This window comes from Lycorma delicatula, chromosome 10 (genome assembly GCF_047948215.1).
Source record: "Lycorma delicatula isolate Av1 chromosome 10, ASM4794821v1, whole genome shotgun sequence".
Lineage (NCBI taxonomy): Eukaryota > Metazoa > Arthropoda > Insecta > Hemiptera > Fulgoridae > Lycorma > Lycorma delicatula.
The window spans coordinates 117,049,914-117,067,998 of record NC_134464.1 but is presented as its reverse complement, the minus strand read 5'-3'; the positions used below and the strand labels follow the sequence as shown (position 1 = coordinate 117,067,998).

General features: G+C 29.9%; 1 protein-coding gene and 2 pseudogenes across 8 annotated transcripts in view; 1 reads left to right on the top strand and 2 right to left on the bottom strand.

Annotated features, from left to right (window-relative positions):
• The window catches only part of LOC142330988 (tRNA (32-2'-O)-methyltransferase regulator THADA), a 78,439-nt gene that overhangs the window by 53,281 nt on the left and 7,073 nt on the right, over positions 1 to 18,085 (top strand). For all 8 annotated transcript variants that reach the window (XM_075376509.1, XM_075376504.1, XM_075376502.1 and 5 more), the window contains 2 exons: positions 11,637 to 12,859; positions 15,132 to 15,292. In XM_075376509.1, coding sequence (XP_075232624.1) covers positions 11,637 to 12,859; positions 15,132 to 15,292 — 1,384 coding nt within the window. The remainder of the gene's footprint in view (positions 1 to 11,636; positions 12,860 to 15,131; positions 15,293 to 18,085) is intronic.
• On the bottom strand, positions 1,826 to 1,886 carry LOC142331863 (U6atac minor spliceosomal RNA; annotated as a pseudogene).
• Positions 1,887 to 1,941, bottom strand: LOC142331856 (U6atac minor spliceosomal RNA; annotated as a pseudogene).

Here is an 18,085-nt window from a genome sequence, read left to right as displayed (position 1 = left end):
AATAGTTTAATTTGTTACGATAAAGAAATGGTGTATGAAATGTTTGTCATATCAATAATTGCATTTGATTTATAAAATTATATTACTTGCTGAAACTGAGAAATTTTTTTTGGGAAAACTTCAACTTTTTTTTTATAAAATAGTAGTTATATCACAGATTTGCTTCCTGAATAATGTTTGGAAATATGGTTATATATAAGATTTTTTCAGTTCTAAAATGTAGTTCAGCCTCAGTAATACACATCATTGTTAGTGGCAATTGTCATAAAACTTTGTTAGAAAACCCATCCACTATGGAATTTGAGTATCCAGTATATTAAATGTGATTTGTGTTCTGTTTTTTGGACTAATATATTATTTCTTTTAAATTTAATATATTTTTAAACTTTAATATTTAAATTAGTTTAATTCACGATTTTTATCGGCATGTGTAAAATTTATGTGTCATTTTATTATGTCCAGTTTTCATGAGGTTACTTGCAAATGATAATTCTGAAATTTAGTGTAGGTCCTTGTAGAATATTATGATTTTACTGAATGTTCAATTTTGTAAAAGAATGAAAGTGAAAAGTGGCAGTTTAAGAATAAAATTGAGCAGAAGCTATTGTAACTATCTACAATTGTAGATTGTCCAAGCTAGAGAATTCTATGTTACAGCATAGATAAACAGTTTTTTAAATATTAAAATAATGTAACTCATTTTCTTATATTCTTATTGTAATTTTTACTAAATTAAAAAGAATAAAACTATGAATTTGTCTTACCTATATAGTGATAATGTACTATCGGTAGAAATATCCACATCTTCAGCTCATTCACTGGTTTTCACATATTTTCAAATTTACCGGCAGAAGACAAACAGTTGAAAGAAAATAAAAAAAATTTAAGTCTGTGGGCTAAAGATAATAATTTTCTCCATTAAGGAATTTATTGATAAATTAAAATAAAATTAATTACTGTTAAGAGAAAGTAAAAATCAATATGCCATTTATTAACTCATATCTTATTGAAAACTGAGAAAATGTCTGGACAGATAAACAGAATAATTTTATTATATCAGTACTATGATAAATATTTCAACAGAATAATTGTTTTCATTTAAAATTAATTACTCTTATTTGTATATATGAATATAAAAACTACATACCTGTATAAAGAGAATAACATTTATAGATAATGTTAAATATCTTAAAAATAAGAATATTAGAAATAGAATCTGTAAACTAAGACAAGAAAGTGCTTACATTATTTTTTTCTTTTCTAATTCTCATTTGTCATGAAAGTAATCTTCCTCATAATTTCTCACATCTTCTAACTTCATCTTTTTAGTCAGCAGCATTTAATCTTCATAATTTCTCACATCTTCTAACTTCATCTTTTTAGTCAGCTGCATTTAATGAAAAATAGTTTCTTCATCTGTGTTTCACCTGAAAATGTAAAAAACCTATTCTGAAAAAACGCGCTATTTTGTGAATAGTAAGCGGAAATTTCCTACCCTACATTAACCTACGCCACTCACCAAGACTCAAAAGTCTCCCCGGTCAAAGACGGGAGATTAGTACACGACAACAACAAGGGAGGATGATATACCCTAACAAATTTTGAGTTAAAACCAGTTTTAATTTTCACCTCAACTGTTACCCCCAATCACCCAATCCTTTCGGATATACCAAGTTGGTTGTACAACCTCCGTGAGGTTAAAAAACCACTTATAGGAACAGTTCAACTGGCTGTTTTCCCAGTTTGGAGCTGGCAGCTGTATATTACCATTCCTAATGCCTTTGCCGGTCGTAGGAACCGTCCAACAGGCTGTTTTTCCAGATGTACAGACGGGATGTACAGCCTTGTCTAGAGGAGTGCTAACCTTCTCTCCTTTCATACAACACAGGATGTACAGCCTTGTCTAGGGGAGTGCTAACCTTCTCTCCTTTCATACAACACAGGATGTACAGCCTGTATAATTCCTACGGGCGTATACGGTTAAGTTAGGTAGCATAGGTAGCAATTGCATTTCCATAAACTTTATTGGTTATGGATATGAAATCGCTACCTATAATTTTGACCTACACAATTGCATTTTATACCCTATACCCTATACCCTTTTACCCTCTTCTAATGTTATACCCTATACTAAACTCAAAATATTTACAATAATTTTCGGTAGGATACCTAATTAATAAATTAAATCTTGCGTTGTAGTCGGTCAAACCTATTAGCCGCACGGCTCTTAGAGCGCACGTCTATGCTCTCCAGCCGTGCGTCTATGGTTTTGGTAGGATAATATTATTATGTGCCCAAATAAAACACAGAATCACGCGAAACAAAGACGGACGATACCGATCTGCGTCGCGCACTCCTCGAGCACTGCGTCGAGCACTCCTCCCACTAGGCAATTAAATTACGCAAGTTATTGTTGAAGCGCTTTTCTCTTTAGTTTAGTTTTTTATTTATTTCAGCAAAGTTTAATATGTACCATGCCTCCCAAAAAAAAAAAAGTCTCTTCGTAGATAGTTAACTATCCTGGAACATTTACATACGACGGAAATTTTGTATATGTTGTTGAGTTTGCGAAAAAAATATTTCGTATACAAAAATTTTCAAATAGACCAGCTCGTGAAGACAAGTTTTCATATCGCAGGATTGTAAAAGAAAGGCCCATGAGAACAACTTATAACAGCGACAAGTAGCAGTGATATCACTTCAAAAGGTAAACAAAAAAGCTATTTTAGCGTAGATTTACCTGAAGCATTGGTTACAAGTAATATTCCTCTTCACGAACTTACAAATTCTGCCTTCAAAGATTTTCTGCGAAAATATTGCTTGAATCAAAACACACCAGATGAATCAATATTGCGTAAAGATTACATACTGACGATTTACCTACATGTTATGGAAGAAATACGCAACTCGAGGATAGCATTATTTGGATTTCAGCCGACGAAACTACCGAGAGTTGAGGCCGTTACATTGCGAATTTAATTGTCGGTGCATTAAAACTAGAGCCTTCTTCTTCCTATGTACGGACATACAAAGACCTTGAAAAGACAAATCGTTCTACGATCGCCAGATTTGTGAACAAGCGTATTAAAAAAATATTTCCTGAATGTTCTGCAGTTGAAAGAGTGTTTATATTTCTCTCAGATGCTGCTCTCTTCATGATCAAGGCAGCCAAAGCCCTCCAAGTATTTTATCCCCATTTGATTCATCCGACGTGCTTTTCTCACGTCACGGGAGGGTAGCCGTCCTGTGGAGAGGCATCCAGAAGCGGAGGTCGTGTTGCTTCAATGAACCAGGAGGTACCCCGTTGGGAAGGTCTAATGGGTGGAAAATGCTGAAGGGTGGTAGCTAGACATCACTGCGTCACATAAGGTTAACCGAGGCAACGTCTTCTAGGGGGTTACCCGTTGGTCTTGTGCGGATAAAAAATAGTATACTAAATATAAAAATAAAATAACTCCATTTAACAATATAAGTTTATTTTTCTAATGGTATGGCTTAATGTTTTTATCCGTTATGTTTTTAAGTTTGGTATCTAATTGTTTTTAATATTTATCGATTGTGGAATAGCGAAAATCAATCTGAGAAAAAGAGATGTTCATAAGAAAAAGATGACGTACTCTATGTTTTTATGCAGAGGGGTATGAGCATTTCGAGCTGTTTACATTACTGCTGCTAAACGTTTCTCAGCTGCCGGCCTCCGTGGCGCGAGTGGTAGCGTCTCGGCCTTTCATCCGGAGGTCCCGAGTTCGAATCCCGGTTACGCATGGCATTTTCACACCCTACAAAAATTGTCATCATCTGTAGCAATAACAGATGGTGGTCCACGATGTTAAAAAAAAAAATTGTTAGCTACATTATCATTCAGGTGAGAGAAACGACTTAAAAAAAGTTAAAAAAAATTGCATTTTTAAATAATAAACTTATTACTTATTCAATTATTTTTACTCTAGATAATATTTATACGCATATGTACTTGTTTAATTTCTATAAAGTATAAACTAATTGTATAATTGCAAACTTATACATTGCGAATAATAAATATTATTTTAAGTTGACGTTCGATGTCCTTCTCCCAAGTTGTCTGACACTCTCAGAGCCAATTACATATCACTTCTTCTTTGATGTCGGGATTCAATCACAGTGCAGTATTTTGGTCACACGAGGCTTGTCATCTTGAAGTTTCCTAATGAAAGAATCAATAAATTATCTCAAAATAATATCGTTACTAGTTTTAGTACATAAGTAGACTATAAAAATTGGTGGATTACATAAAAGCTCTATTTTAAATAATGACTTATTAAAGTAATCGAATAAAAGGAGGTGGTTTTGGATTGTAAAAAAATCACTATTTTAAATGACTATGTAAAGGGGAAGAGTTAGTAATTAGTTCTAAAAATGAAATATCTACTTTAAATTAAATTTATACATTAAAAGAATAGTCGGTTTTCAATTATAAAAATAAAATGTCTATTTTTTATAATGAATATTAAAAGGAGAAGAGTGAGTTCCAATTTTAAAAATAAAATCGCTAATTTAAAAGAAAGCTATTAAAAGGACAAGAGTTAGTTTCAATAGTAAAAATAAAATCTCAATTTTAAATAATGACTAATGGCAATTTAAAAAAAAAAAAAAAATTACCTATAACGGTAACAACCGACACTTATTAATTTGGTTAAGGGCCATTTGAATAAAATCACTTTCGGCACACCGGAAGGCGGAAGTATATTTCATCGGTGCTAAGTAGGGGATAAGAAAGATTTCCACCTTAAAATTAAGAAAAATTTCAAATTTTCTCAATACCACATTGGTTGCATGTGTATAAAAGTTTCACATGTTTAGCATACGACAAGCTAATCTTCTAACAATTTCAACAATATTTTGAACATCCCTTGCCATAAGGGTTGGTCATATCAAAAATTGTTTCAAAGGTTTAGGTAATATTTAAAGGACTAACGACCACTTTAAACCGATTTGATACTGTGCTGAGGTATGATATTTTTTGTCTTCAAAATCCCACTTTTTACACGTTCTGGGCCAATGGTTGGCGATATCAAAAAATTTTACTTTTATAAGTTTTAGGCCCTTATCCAAAGAATAGTAGGAACTTTAAACAAATTCGATATTTTATTTAATAAGAAAGTTATATTGATATATTGTTTTTTCGAAAAAGGCTCCCATTTTCCATTCCCATGGTCCGATTTTGGCCGTTAACGAACTCGACCTAGATTTTCTGACCAGTTATTTGTAAGGAACAATCTGAAAGTGATTGGCGCAACATTAGGCAGTTATCGTGTCCACAAGAAAGTGAAAAAAAAACAAGAAAATATATACATATATATATATATTTATTTAAACGTTTGAGCTGACGGTGGCTTTGGGGTCTGGGGGATGTGAAACGCGAAAATATGTCAAAATTTTGCGGAAGTCGAATCATGATCCATTACAATAGGTAGCTTTCTTATGAAATCTACCTAAAACATTAAATTGTCCAAAAATATCATGAAATAAACTATTTTATAATTTGGTGGGGTTTTACCCATCTATAACCCCTTAAAACTGGGTAATTCATTCCGTTTGAAAAAAAAATATTTTTCGTAAAAATAAAAACAATAATTTATTTTTAATTATTAAAGATATTTTATTGATTTTGAATAAAAGTCCATATAAAACCATCACCTCGTTTATATTAAACATTTAATTATTAAACATCACGTCATTATTTTCAAGCCATTTAAATATAAAGTGAAGCGTTGATATTAAAGTGTAAGCGGCCCTTCCCTATTCGTATTGTAATATAATATATTACTAATTAAAACTTATTTTTCATATTATAATTTATTATATGCGTTTATTATTCGTATTTTGTAATAATATTTTTGATTACTTTATACGGGAACACTTGTTTATAGTTCTATTTTGTAATATGTCGACATTAAAATATAAACAACGAATATATTATGTAACTTTTACTTCAGGGATATTATTTTTCTTTTACATTTAGCTTCCAGAACTACGGTAAGGTATTACTTCAGAGGATGAATGACGATGATATGTATGAATGTAAATGAAGTGTAGTCTTGTACAGTCTCAGATCGATCATTCCTGAGATGTGTGGTTAATTGAATCCCAAACACCAAAGAAAAATGGTAACCACTATCTAATATTCAAATCAGCAAAAAATTTATTTTTGCCTTTGCTACAATTTGGATCATAGAACTCTCGACTTTGAAATCAGCTGATTTACGATGACGAGTTAACCACTAGACTAACCCGGTAGATTTACCAATTAAGATAAATGTAGATGTAGTAGGAATTAGTGAGGTTCGGTGGAAAGAGGAAAACGACTATTGGTCCGGTGATTTTACAATAATTAACTCAGCTTCAAATAATGGGCAGGCAGGAGTAGGTTTTGTAATGAACAAGAAGATAGGAAAGAGAGTAGAGTATTTCAAAATGCATAGCGATAGAATCATTGTAATAAGGATAAAATCAAAACCTAAACCGACAATGATTGTTGTCGTCTATGCCTACAAGTGCCCATGATGATGATGAGGTAGAGTGTGTATACGAAGAAATTGATGAAGCAATTAAACACATAAAAGGAGATGAAAATTTAATAATAGTTGAGGATTGCGATGCAAGCATTGAAAAAGGCAAGGAAGGAAATATAGTGGGTGAATACGGGCTGGGCTAAAGGAATGAAAGAGGGGATCAACTTATAGAGTTTTGCACGAAGTATAATTTAGTAATTGCCAACACCCAGTTTAAAAATCATAATAGAAGAATATACACTTGGAAAAAGCCAGGCGATACTGCAAGGTATCAGATAGATTATATCATGGTTAAGCAAAGATTTAGAAATCAACTCGTTGACTGCAAAACTATTGATAGCGACCATAATTTAGTGATAATGAAATGTAGATTGGGGTTTAAAAACCCGAAGAAAAGGAGTCAGATTAATCGGTGGAATTTAGAGAAGCTTGAGGAAGAGGAGGTAAAGAAGATTTTTGAGGAGGACATCGCAAGAGATCTGAGTAAAAAAGATAAGGTAGAAAATGTAGAAGATGAATGGGAGAATGTTAAAAAGGAAATTCTTAAATCAGCAGAAGTGAACTTAGGCGGAACAAATAGAACTGGTAGAAAACCTTGTGTTTCAGACGATATATAGCAGCTGATGGATGAATGTAGAAAATATAAGAATGCTAGTGATGAAGAAAGTAAAAGGAACTATTGACAATTAAGAAATACTATAAACAGAAAGTGCAAACTAGTGAAAGAAGAGTGGATTAAAGAAAAGTGTTCAGAAGTGTAAAGAGAAATGAACATTGGTAAAATAGACGGAGCATACAGGAAATTTAAAGAAAATTTTGGCGTACTTAAGTTAAAATCCAATAATGTGTTAAACAAAGATGGTACACTGATTATAATATGAAAGGTAAAGTCAATAGATTGGTGGAATATATTGAAGAGATATATGGAGGAAATGAATTAGAAAATGGTGTTATAGAGAAAGAAGAGGAAGTTGAAGAGAATGACATGGGAGAAACAATACTAAGATCTGAATTTAAGAGAGCAGAATGAAGAGATTTGAATGAAAGAAAGGCTCCTGGAATAGACGGAATACCTGTAGAATTACTGCGCCGTGCTGGTGAGGAAGAGATTGATAGATTATACTGGAGTAATATTTATTTATTTTGGTGTATTAAACTGGTGTGTAATATTTATGAAAAAGGAGAAGTTTCGTCAGACTTCAAAAAAAGTGTTATAGTTATGATACCAAAGAAAGCAGGAGCAGATAAATGTGAAGAATACAGAACAATTAATTTAACAAGTCATGCATCAAAAATCTTAACTAGTATTTTATACGAAAGAGAGGATACGATTGAGAGGAGAGTGGAAGAAGTGTTAGGAGAAGACCAATTTGGTTTCAGGAAAAGTATAGGGACAAGGGAAGCAATTTTGGACCTCACATTAATAGTAGAAGGAAGATTAAAGAAAAACAAACCAACGTACTTGGAATTTATAGACCTAGAAACGGCATTCGACAACGTAGACTGGAATAAAATGTTCAGCATTTTAAAAAAATTTGGGTTCAAATACAGAGATAAAACAATTGCTAACACTTACAGGAACCAAACAGCAACATTAATAATTGAAGAACATAAGAAAGAAGCCGTAGTAAGAAAGAGAGTCCGACAAGGATGTTCCCTATCCTCATTACTTTTTAATCTTTACATAGAACTAGCAGTTAATGATGTTTAATTTTAGACAATTTAGATCCGTAGTAATAGTACAAGGTAAAAAGATAAGATGCTATGATTTGTTGATGATATAGTAATTCTAGCTGAGAGTTTGTATTTACTGTTCAACTTTTCACTGGATATATCATTTCAGATTATTGTTCTTATAAACAATAAACGTCTTAAACTTTTCTTTTTCATTAACTAAGCTGATTAAAGAAAAAGGTTTATTTAATTCAGTGCAAATCTTTATAATTGTTGGATTGGCAGTGCAGTCTTTAACAAATCATCATTAAATTTAATCTGTTCGTTTAAAATTCTGTTATATTGCAATTTTCAAATACTTATTATCAACATTCAATTTTTAAAATTCTTGTTTTTTCCTTCTCTCTTGGTGTTTTTATTTGAAATTAAATTTTAATTTGTCATGCTGCTATAAAAATAATTAAAATATTTAGACTCTTATTGAATATTATATTTGTATTTTTAAATTTATTATAGTGGAATACCAATTATCTGGATTGACCTTTGAAAGACTGAATCTGTTTAGTTGGAAAATTAAAAAAAGTTTCATCATTATGTACTAGACATATCATTCGAATGATTATCACATTTAATTTAAAAAAAATCTGATGTAAACTACAGATGACTTCTTTGTATGCCTGTTAAATTACATTTATACATTTTTGTTATTGAATTATTATCCATCGTACATTTTTTTTTTTATAATGAGAAGTTAATAATTATTAATAAATCAATATACTAAAATTAAAAAAAAATAAAGAAAAGTTAAGCGATCACAATAATAACTTTAGTTCGTACAAGAAAGTAAAAAGTTGAAAATATAAAAAACTAAATGTATTTCAATAAGGTTAAAAGAATACTTAGATTATATGTACAATGCAATAAAAAACAGATACAGTAGTATGTTACAAAAAAAATCCAATGAATAGAAATTTGCTAATAAATAATTAGTCAGAGTTTATACAAATTTTCTGAAAGAAATTAAAATTTACTGCCGTACTGATTAAAAAAAAAGATTTTTTTAAAATTAAAGAAAAAATGTATTTAAGAGAAGTTGAATTAAGTAAATATTTGTTATAAAACAATAATAATTGTTTTCTTTATTAAAATTGGTTCAGCAATTCTTACCAAGGGATCGGTTTTGAACAAATCACAAAAAAAAGAGCTCAATACACCTTATTGTTTGATGCTTTTTTCATTGCGTTCAGGAAAAAATTATGTTCTTTTTCAAGTTGTGATACATAATTCATAACTGTGACTACATTTCTCTTAACGTCTGAAATAGTTGATGTTCGTAATCTGTATGCATTTGCTAACGAATTACCTAATATTTCATTTTTCAATTTTTCTAAGATTTTTACTTTTTCTCTATTGATAAAACAACTACCTCAGTTAGTTTTATTGCAGACATGATGTTTATGAACTCTAACAATATCAAGATGTGTTAATAGCGCTAAAGAATTTAAGAAAATTACCTATCCCTATGGAACTCTTAAGATCATCGTGACCTCTTAGGGGAAGACACCACCATGTAACAGTTACTGTTGCCACTCACCCCCTATGTACCTAGCCCTTATGGGCTTTACCAGAAGTCATCTTCAAAATCTTGGCAAAAGACATCTCTCAGCCTTGTTCTTGCCTCAGTCAGGATGCCACCGATGTGAATGTCACATGTGTCATTCCCATTGGTATATTACTGTTCCTAAAAAAAAATAAAAAACCATAAAAAAAAGCCAAAAATAAAACCAAAAATAAAACCTTGAAGGAGAAGACACCCATGTTGTGACGCTTCCAGTTTCCACCCCCCCTGTTTCTAGCCCTGATGGGTTTTAACAGGAGAAAAACATTCATCATAATGTCATGAAAATTATACAGCTTACCTTGAGTTAAGTTATGAAACTTAGATAAGGCAAAGAATACACTAAATATATTATTTGTTGGTACCTACTATAAATGCACAGGAGAATAAAAACAATTATCATTACATCATAGTTCATGTTTGACCATTTAATGTGTTTCTATCAATATTTTCAAAAGTTAATTTTATAATTACTTAACAGAGGTCTAAATTTGTGTAGAGGTTTTGTATTGCTGAAATTTAAAAAAAAAAGTTTATTTAAAGATCCACTAAACTAGAGACCAATAAAAATACATTTCCTGTTGAAGAGAAGCTTTCTCTGAATAGTACTTCAGATTTTTAACAGTATTAATTTGCCGTTAAATTTCTTATTGAGGATGTAAGCAGTCCGGATAGTTAATCATGACGTTTAGTGTCCCACTGTACTTTCCATGTTATATAGTAATGTGCTGTTCATTGAAGATCATGAGAAAATTTAATGACTTAAAAGTATTCAAAGTTATAAATTAGAAAAAAAATTATTTAACATTGCACAATACACATATCTTATCACCTGGGTACTAAGCGAAGAACAAATCATGTGCTTCCAAGTCTCCTTTAAGGGATCCAACTCTAAGTATAGCTTTCTTCCATTCTACGGTGTGAGTATATCGAAGCAATTGATTTTTTCAAATTTTCAAAGACACTTGCATTCCAGTCTTTAGTTCTCTAAAGTTTTTCTTCTTTATCACTAGATTATCCTGTATGTTTTAATAAAGACTCGGTGATCTACTTCATGCCTTTACAGGATTCTGTAACAAATTTCTTTCCTATTCCTACTTCCTTTATTACTTTCCTTTATTTTCCTACTTATTTTAGGATATTTTCATTTTGACTCATTTAATTTTCAAAATCCTTTGTGTAACACTGTGCTACAAAGGTTTCTAAATCTTTTCTTTCTGTTTTTCCTAATTCCATATCTTTTTTTACCATATGTGCTGGACTCCATACAAATATTTGTAAGAATCTCTTTCTAATTTCTGTATTTGATACTAACAGAATCCTTTTTTTTATGGAATCTCCTTGGTAGTGCTGATCTGTTTTTGATGTATGCATTACTATATCCATCCTTTGTAATTTTATTAGCTACACAACAAAATTTTCTTCTATTCTGATATATTACATTTATTTAACTTAATATTTAATTCCTCATTATTATTGCCCCTTCTGTTACACCTCATTACTTTTGATTTACTCTTATTTAAAACGTATAAATCCATTAACTATTTTTAAAAAAAATTTTTTCAATACTGTTCAGAATTTTTTCTTATTCTTTTTGGTTTCTGCCTAAAAAACAATGGCATCCATAAACCTTAACATTATCTTTCTTTAGATAGTTATTAGATATAAATTAGTTTTCTTTATTTGATTGTTTTATAGCTCTACTAGTTGTCAGTATTTTGATTTTGAATTTTTAGTATAGGTTCTTATTATTTTTTTAAAAAAGAATAATGAGTCGTAATTTTTTTTTTCAGCTTAATGAAACAAAATATTATTAATTATTGGATGCAATCTACATTGAAAATTGGTAGTCATATATTTAATGTAATTTATGATAATTTATCATCTTCAGATAATGTGGATAGTTTTATATATTTATTAAAAATCGGCCGTAGAGAAGGATTTATTACTAATTTAACTGAAAGTCAGTTTAATAAATTAAAAATTGGTTTAATTCATTCAGATGAAATAATAAGATCGAATGCATTTTCTTCAATTTGTGTAGTAAAAGTATTGATTGCAGTAATAACAGTCGAAGAAATTAATTTGATAAAACAATTCTTAATTGAAAATATTAATTATGATTCATCAAGATTAAGACAAAGTTTAATGCATTCATGTACTACGTTATTTATTCGTATTCGTGATTCATTTTTGTTTAAATTAAGAAGTAATAAGAAAAATGAGTCATTATTATATAAAGATAATAGTTTATTAGATGTTGGGGATTTCATTTCATGGATTTATACATTTTTAATTAATAATTTAGAGAAGGGTTGTAATTATCAGAGAAAATATACGTCATTATTATTGTATGAAATGATACTAAATTATATTGGTTGCAGTAGTAAACATTTTTTGCAAAGAAAAAGTAACAATAAATCTGAAGGTGTAAAAGTGAAAGAATTTATTGAAAGACTAAATAAATGGCATTTTACATCAAGTAAAAGTAAAAATGTATTATTTTCATGCATCATGGATCCATCTGAGACTATAAGAAATATTGCTGTAAATATATTATCAAATTATTTTACTTTAAATGACGATAATATTGATGAATTATTATCATTTTATAAAAAAGGTATAGATTTATGTTCTGATAAAATGTTTTATCAAGCAGAAAGTGGTGCATTATTATTAAAAACTGTTACTATATTAGCTTATAAAAGTAAATCTGATAATGAAAAAAACAGATTTTTATTAAAGTTACTTAACAGCGAAAAGTTTATTTTAAATTCTTTATTAAATATAGCAGAAAAACAAAAAAATGAACTACTTAAAGATATTTTACAAGCTGCTTCAAATGGATCACCGTTGCATGGTATTTTGTTAGCTATAGAAGAATTGCTTACTGATAATAAAAGTCCTGAATTTGGCTGTTTTAATTTAGATAATATTGAAAAGTTAATTTTATTAATGGAAGTGATTAATAATAAATTACTTACCGCTTTATCATCGAGTTCAGAAAAAATAACAGGTAATTATCTCAAAATATATTTTTAATTTATGTATGGTATTATAATGACTTTTAATGGATGCTTTCCCAAAATTTTATTGTTATTAAATAGTAAATTTTAAATCTTTCATTGGCTTTCCAGACCTAAATTGGTTTCTTTAGATCTTTAGCCATGACTTTTTAGAGTTCTTTTAGAGCCTAGATTGCTCTCATAGTAGTCAAGAAAGCCGCAAATTATTTCACAACTTTCATTCCTTCTTTTGTATTGTTTTCTACTGTCAATGACTTGATTACTAGCAACTAAGTATTTTTATATTGCAGGTATTAATTGTATAGTATGACTTGTGCTATACACTCCCTAGATCTAGTATTGGGGATTTTTATAGTCCAAAAATTACTGAACTCTTACAATCATGAAAAAAAGCTGTAAAGTCTAAAGATTAACAAGGAGGAAACTAAAGTAATGGTAATTAGTCAGAGAGATGTCTGAGCAGTGTAAAGCTAAATGAAAAATTATTGATAAGTAAAAGTTACATACATTTTAATATACTTGGGAACTGAGATATCAGAATTGTAAGATGGCATATAAGATACAAAAAAATTGTCAAAATAAAAAGAGGACAGTTTTACCAAAACAAAAAACTTTTAATTTCAAGTAGGGAGAAACAGAGAAAAACTAATGGATGTAGAAACCATATTATATAGAGCCGAAGAATGTTAGCAAATTGCAGACCGGAGAAATTATGTTCCTAAAAATAAGGGATAGCAGAAGAGGCATAATTAAAAATAATATAGAAGAGCAGAAGTAAAATAGGGTAATATATTAAGAGAAATATATTAAAAAGTGTGTGGTCTACCTGTCTTCTTATTGGACAAGTAAAAAGAATTAAAGGAATAAAACTGTAATTTTATTAAACAAATGAAGAATGGTAAAAAACCTAACTTTTAGAATAAGGGTTAAGAGAGGCATAAATGAAGTGCTGGAAAAAGAGGTAAGATTGACAACAGATTGAAGACATGAGGGAGTGTAGACAGAAGAGCATTGAGTGGCCTAATTTTTTTTCATCTAGACCTAATTACTTGGTTAAGGATATTTCATTTATTATTTGGTTTTATTTTACTTGTCTTTGTAACCACTTTGTGCACTGTTTATAATGAAGCATATGTAAAAGGAATCTATTTTTTCAACAAAAAAATTATTTTTTGGTTTTCAGTTCTAATCTCGTTCAAAGTCAGGTCCTTTCAGGGGAATTTTCAACTTGGGTGACAACTAGAAATCTCAAGGAACTATGTCTGGAAATAAGAAGTCTGGTAAACGTGAATAACTCTGTGCTCGATCTAAAAATCCTGAATCAGGACACAAAAAATAAGTGGGGCATTGTCATAATTAAAATGCTAGTTTGTGATTCGCATGCGTGCAGAATCTTGTATAAAACTGCATTATGGTATCAGAGAACCTGTGATAATCTTGTGTTCAGTTTCATATGATTTGCGTTCATGATGCACAACTACACGGTATTAAAAGAAACACAACCTACCAGTAAGGTCATTATCAAGCTGTTGTTCGACCCTTATTCTCTAATTTGTTTACTCTCCTATTATTATTGTAAAAAGCTGCTGAATAATACTAATTGTTCATTTCCACACATATTAAAATTTTATGAGTTTATATTGCACAAGCACTGACACTTGCTATTTGCTAATTACTTCACTCTACCAGACTATGAAGAATCACCCTTTAATGTTAGGGTCTATCATGTCACATTGATTTTGGCTGCTTGAATTCGAAATAATCCCCAAGAAAATAAAATCAGTTATTTTTTTTGAATAGACATCATATATGTTTTAGACTTTTACCTGTTTATATTGTACTCAGTTTTAAATTTATACATTTGATAATGGTTTCTAACTCAAAGATGAGGAATACACATTGTATATGCAATCAGGAATAAAAGAATAGAAGATGAGCAACGTTACGTGTCTATTTGTATTGATGTTGTACTTCCAGTAATTATCAATAGATTGTATTATTTTATTTTTAGTGGATGCATCTTTTATCTACCATTTATTTATGAACTTTGTTATATTTAATGTGTAATTATAGAAAATATTCAGCCATGTTGCATTCGAGTCTCAGCAAACTCAAGTATATTGTGAAAAGTTACCTTATATGAAATTTCATTATATCAGTTCAAGTAAATTGATATTTGTCTTAGTATGTATCTATATATGGGTTCATAAAATTTGCATTACATCATTAGCAGTAATGTGTTTACTTTTCTGTTGTCATTAGATTTTGCACCATCATTCGCGGACATGGGTGAATCAATCATTTCTATTGCACATCAATCAAAAATTTTTAATGAATTTGGTAATAATGATGATGGTGATGAAGAAATTCAATTATCATCTGCATACCAATTAATACTTAATTGCATATGGTTGAATATTAAAGTAAGTTTATATTTATTAACTTATTGAATCAAATTGATAATTTAAGAAGTGTTATTGTAGTTATATATTAATATGCTTAATGAAAATGTCATTACACATTGTATACAGTAACACCATGTGTGGTCAAGGGTAGATGCTATATCAGAACAAAGTTTCACCATTTATAGGGTACATACACTAGAGTTAGTGTTTGTGGTCTTGATTTTTGTTGTCTGGGTGTAAGGAACTTTTGTTTAATTCACTGTACTAAACTTACTATACTTAACTGTATTCTTGGGCAACTCTTAATTAGAATGATTTGTGGGATAAAAATATTATAAGGGTCATCCAAAAAATTAAGTACCTTTGTCTGTAGTGCTTGTGTCAAGAACCTTCTACCAACCAATGCAACGTCAATTATTTTCATGTTGCATTTAGCTTAGTTTGAGCCAAATTTTATTTTTTTGATTTCTTGAATGTTAAAAATGTGTTAAAAAAATCCCTCAAAATATAAAATTCAAAGTGTGATCTAGTTTTGGAAAAAGAGTTTAACCTGTTGATTTTTTTTTTAATAAGGAAAATGTATAGTGATAATGTCATGAGTGTTAAAAATTGAGAAAATTATATATCATGTTAAGTATAGGAAGATCAATCATGCTTAAGGAATATTGTTTTAGGTTGCTCTCTCTTTTGACTGAAGAACTGAAGAAAAATGAACAAATAAATTTTAAGCTAGTATAAGTGATAAGTGAACTCTTTTTCTATAACCACTATAAGATATTACTTCAGAGAATGATATGTATGAATGTAAATGAAGTGTAGTCTTGTACAGCCTCAGGTCGACCATTCCTGAGATGTGTGGTTAATTGAAATCTAACCATCAAAGAACACCAGTATCCATGATCTAAAATTCAAAAATGTATAAAAGTAACCGGCCTTTACTAGGATTTGAACCTTAGAACCCTCAACTTCGAAATAAACTGATTAACTATTGATGTATTCTTAGATTATTTGCTCATATAAGGTCGTGTTATAAAAATGATAGGGAATAACTTATTTTAAAAATATTGGTACCAAATGGTTTCCTCAATTATTTTCTAAAGACAAGACAAACTGAATGGGAGTGGTTTTTGATATTTCTCATTTGACATTAGCAAGAGAGCATGAATGAATTTCTTAAATCAATTATTACTAATGGTGAAACTTGGAACTTATATCAAACTGCTTTCTATAAGTTGGTATAATAATTTGTATGTGTGCTCCTAGATCAACTGGTCGTGGGTTTGATTCCCAGCAAATATCTGGCATTGTTTCTCATATCATTTCATTTTCTTTATTAAAATACGTGTAACGTATCTGAGGTTGAAATAATTAAATAAAATTGAGTTGAAAAACGGGTGAGATGATATAATGTGTTAAATTTAAATGCTTACTTGTAGTAAACCAAAAAATATTTTTGTTATAAATATAAATTAAATAATTCCTTATTTTAATTGTCTTGAATTTATTTATTACCATCATATATACTTTAGCTTTTGGATGATGCAAAATATGTTTTATCAGAATAATTTTCAAAATATAAATTCAGAATAATTTTCAGCAAAAATTATTCTGAATTTAACAATGATTTTGGTTGCTATCTACCCATTGATACTTTTTTTATGGTATATTAATATCTTCAGTTACCTGTGTCGTTAGTGGTTTGGGTGTTTAGTAACGTTTTTTTAATTACTTTTAGTTTGATTCGGCTTTATATTTGTATCCTTTTTTATTAGTCATTATTGTCTAAAGAATTTTGATGCACTTTTTGGTAATGCTTATATTTGTAAGACTTTAAAAAACAAGAATTACATTTTGATGGCATTAGAAGGATCTATAAAAGTTATGATATGAGCACTGAGTTTTCTTCTGCATTTTCTTTGTTGTAGCTTTAAATATACATATATCTTTAAATAAAAAAATATATATTTATAGAGGCTTTCATTTATTAATAAGAGGATTTTATGTTAATTTCCAGTTTTCAGATTTATAATTTTATTTATTTATATCTACTTTATACGTTTATATATAAAACATGTATTGAAATTTGGTGCAGGACGGTCCTTATCACTTCAGCATGAAGGCTCTAGTTTTGAACTTAAGACTGGTTTTTAACATACCTTAGGAGCATATCTTATCCTACTTTGGTGAATATGGTATCTTTGTTTTTTGCTGCTACTAGTGCTAGGGTTGAGCTTCCGTGCCAAAATATCCAAGTGGCTCAATTGCAGTTTAGTCCCTCGTGGATTGTCAAAAATAGTCATGTCAAAAATAGTGGATTGTCATGTCAAAAATAGTGAGTTAATAGTTTGAACGATTTGGCTGAAATCAACATGGTGGTTGTACTCAAAACCCAAAGTATTCTTTAGACCTTGTTCATTTATAACAATAAATCACTCACAGCATTGCGCTGTTGGATGTGGTAATAATTAGCTAATAGACTAATCAACCGTAGAATAATATACTGAGTACATGCTTGATTCCAGTTAGTCCCTGGAATGTCAATACCTAAGCAGGGTATAGTCTTATTCTGCATCCCACAACAAAGTATAAAAAGGATGGGTGATCACTTGTGAGATTGCCAAGATGAATACTATAGCTGGACTCTTTAAAGGGTTCTTACATGAACTCAGCGGTTGGTGTTTGTTTTGTTGTAGTCAGGGCTTACTGATCATTACAGGCTAGAATGTGGGCAAACACTTGCATCATAGTTATATGTCAGATTACTATTTTTTCATACTGTTATTGGAAAAATCCGAATGGGTATGCTAACAT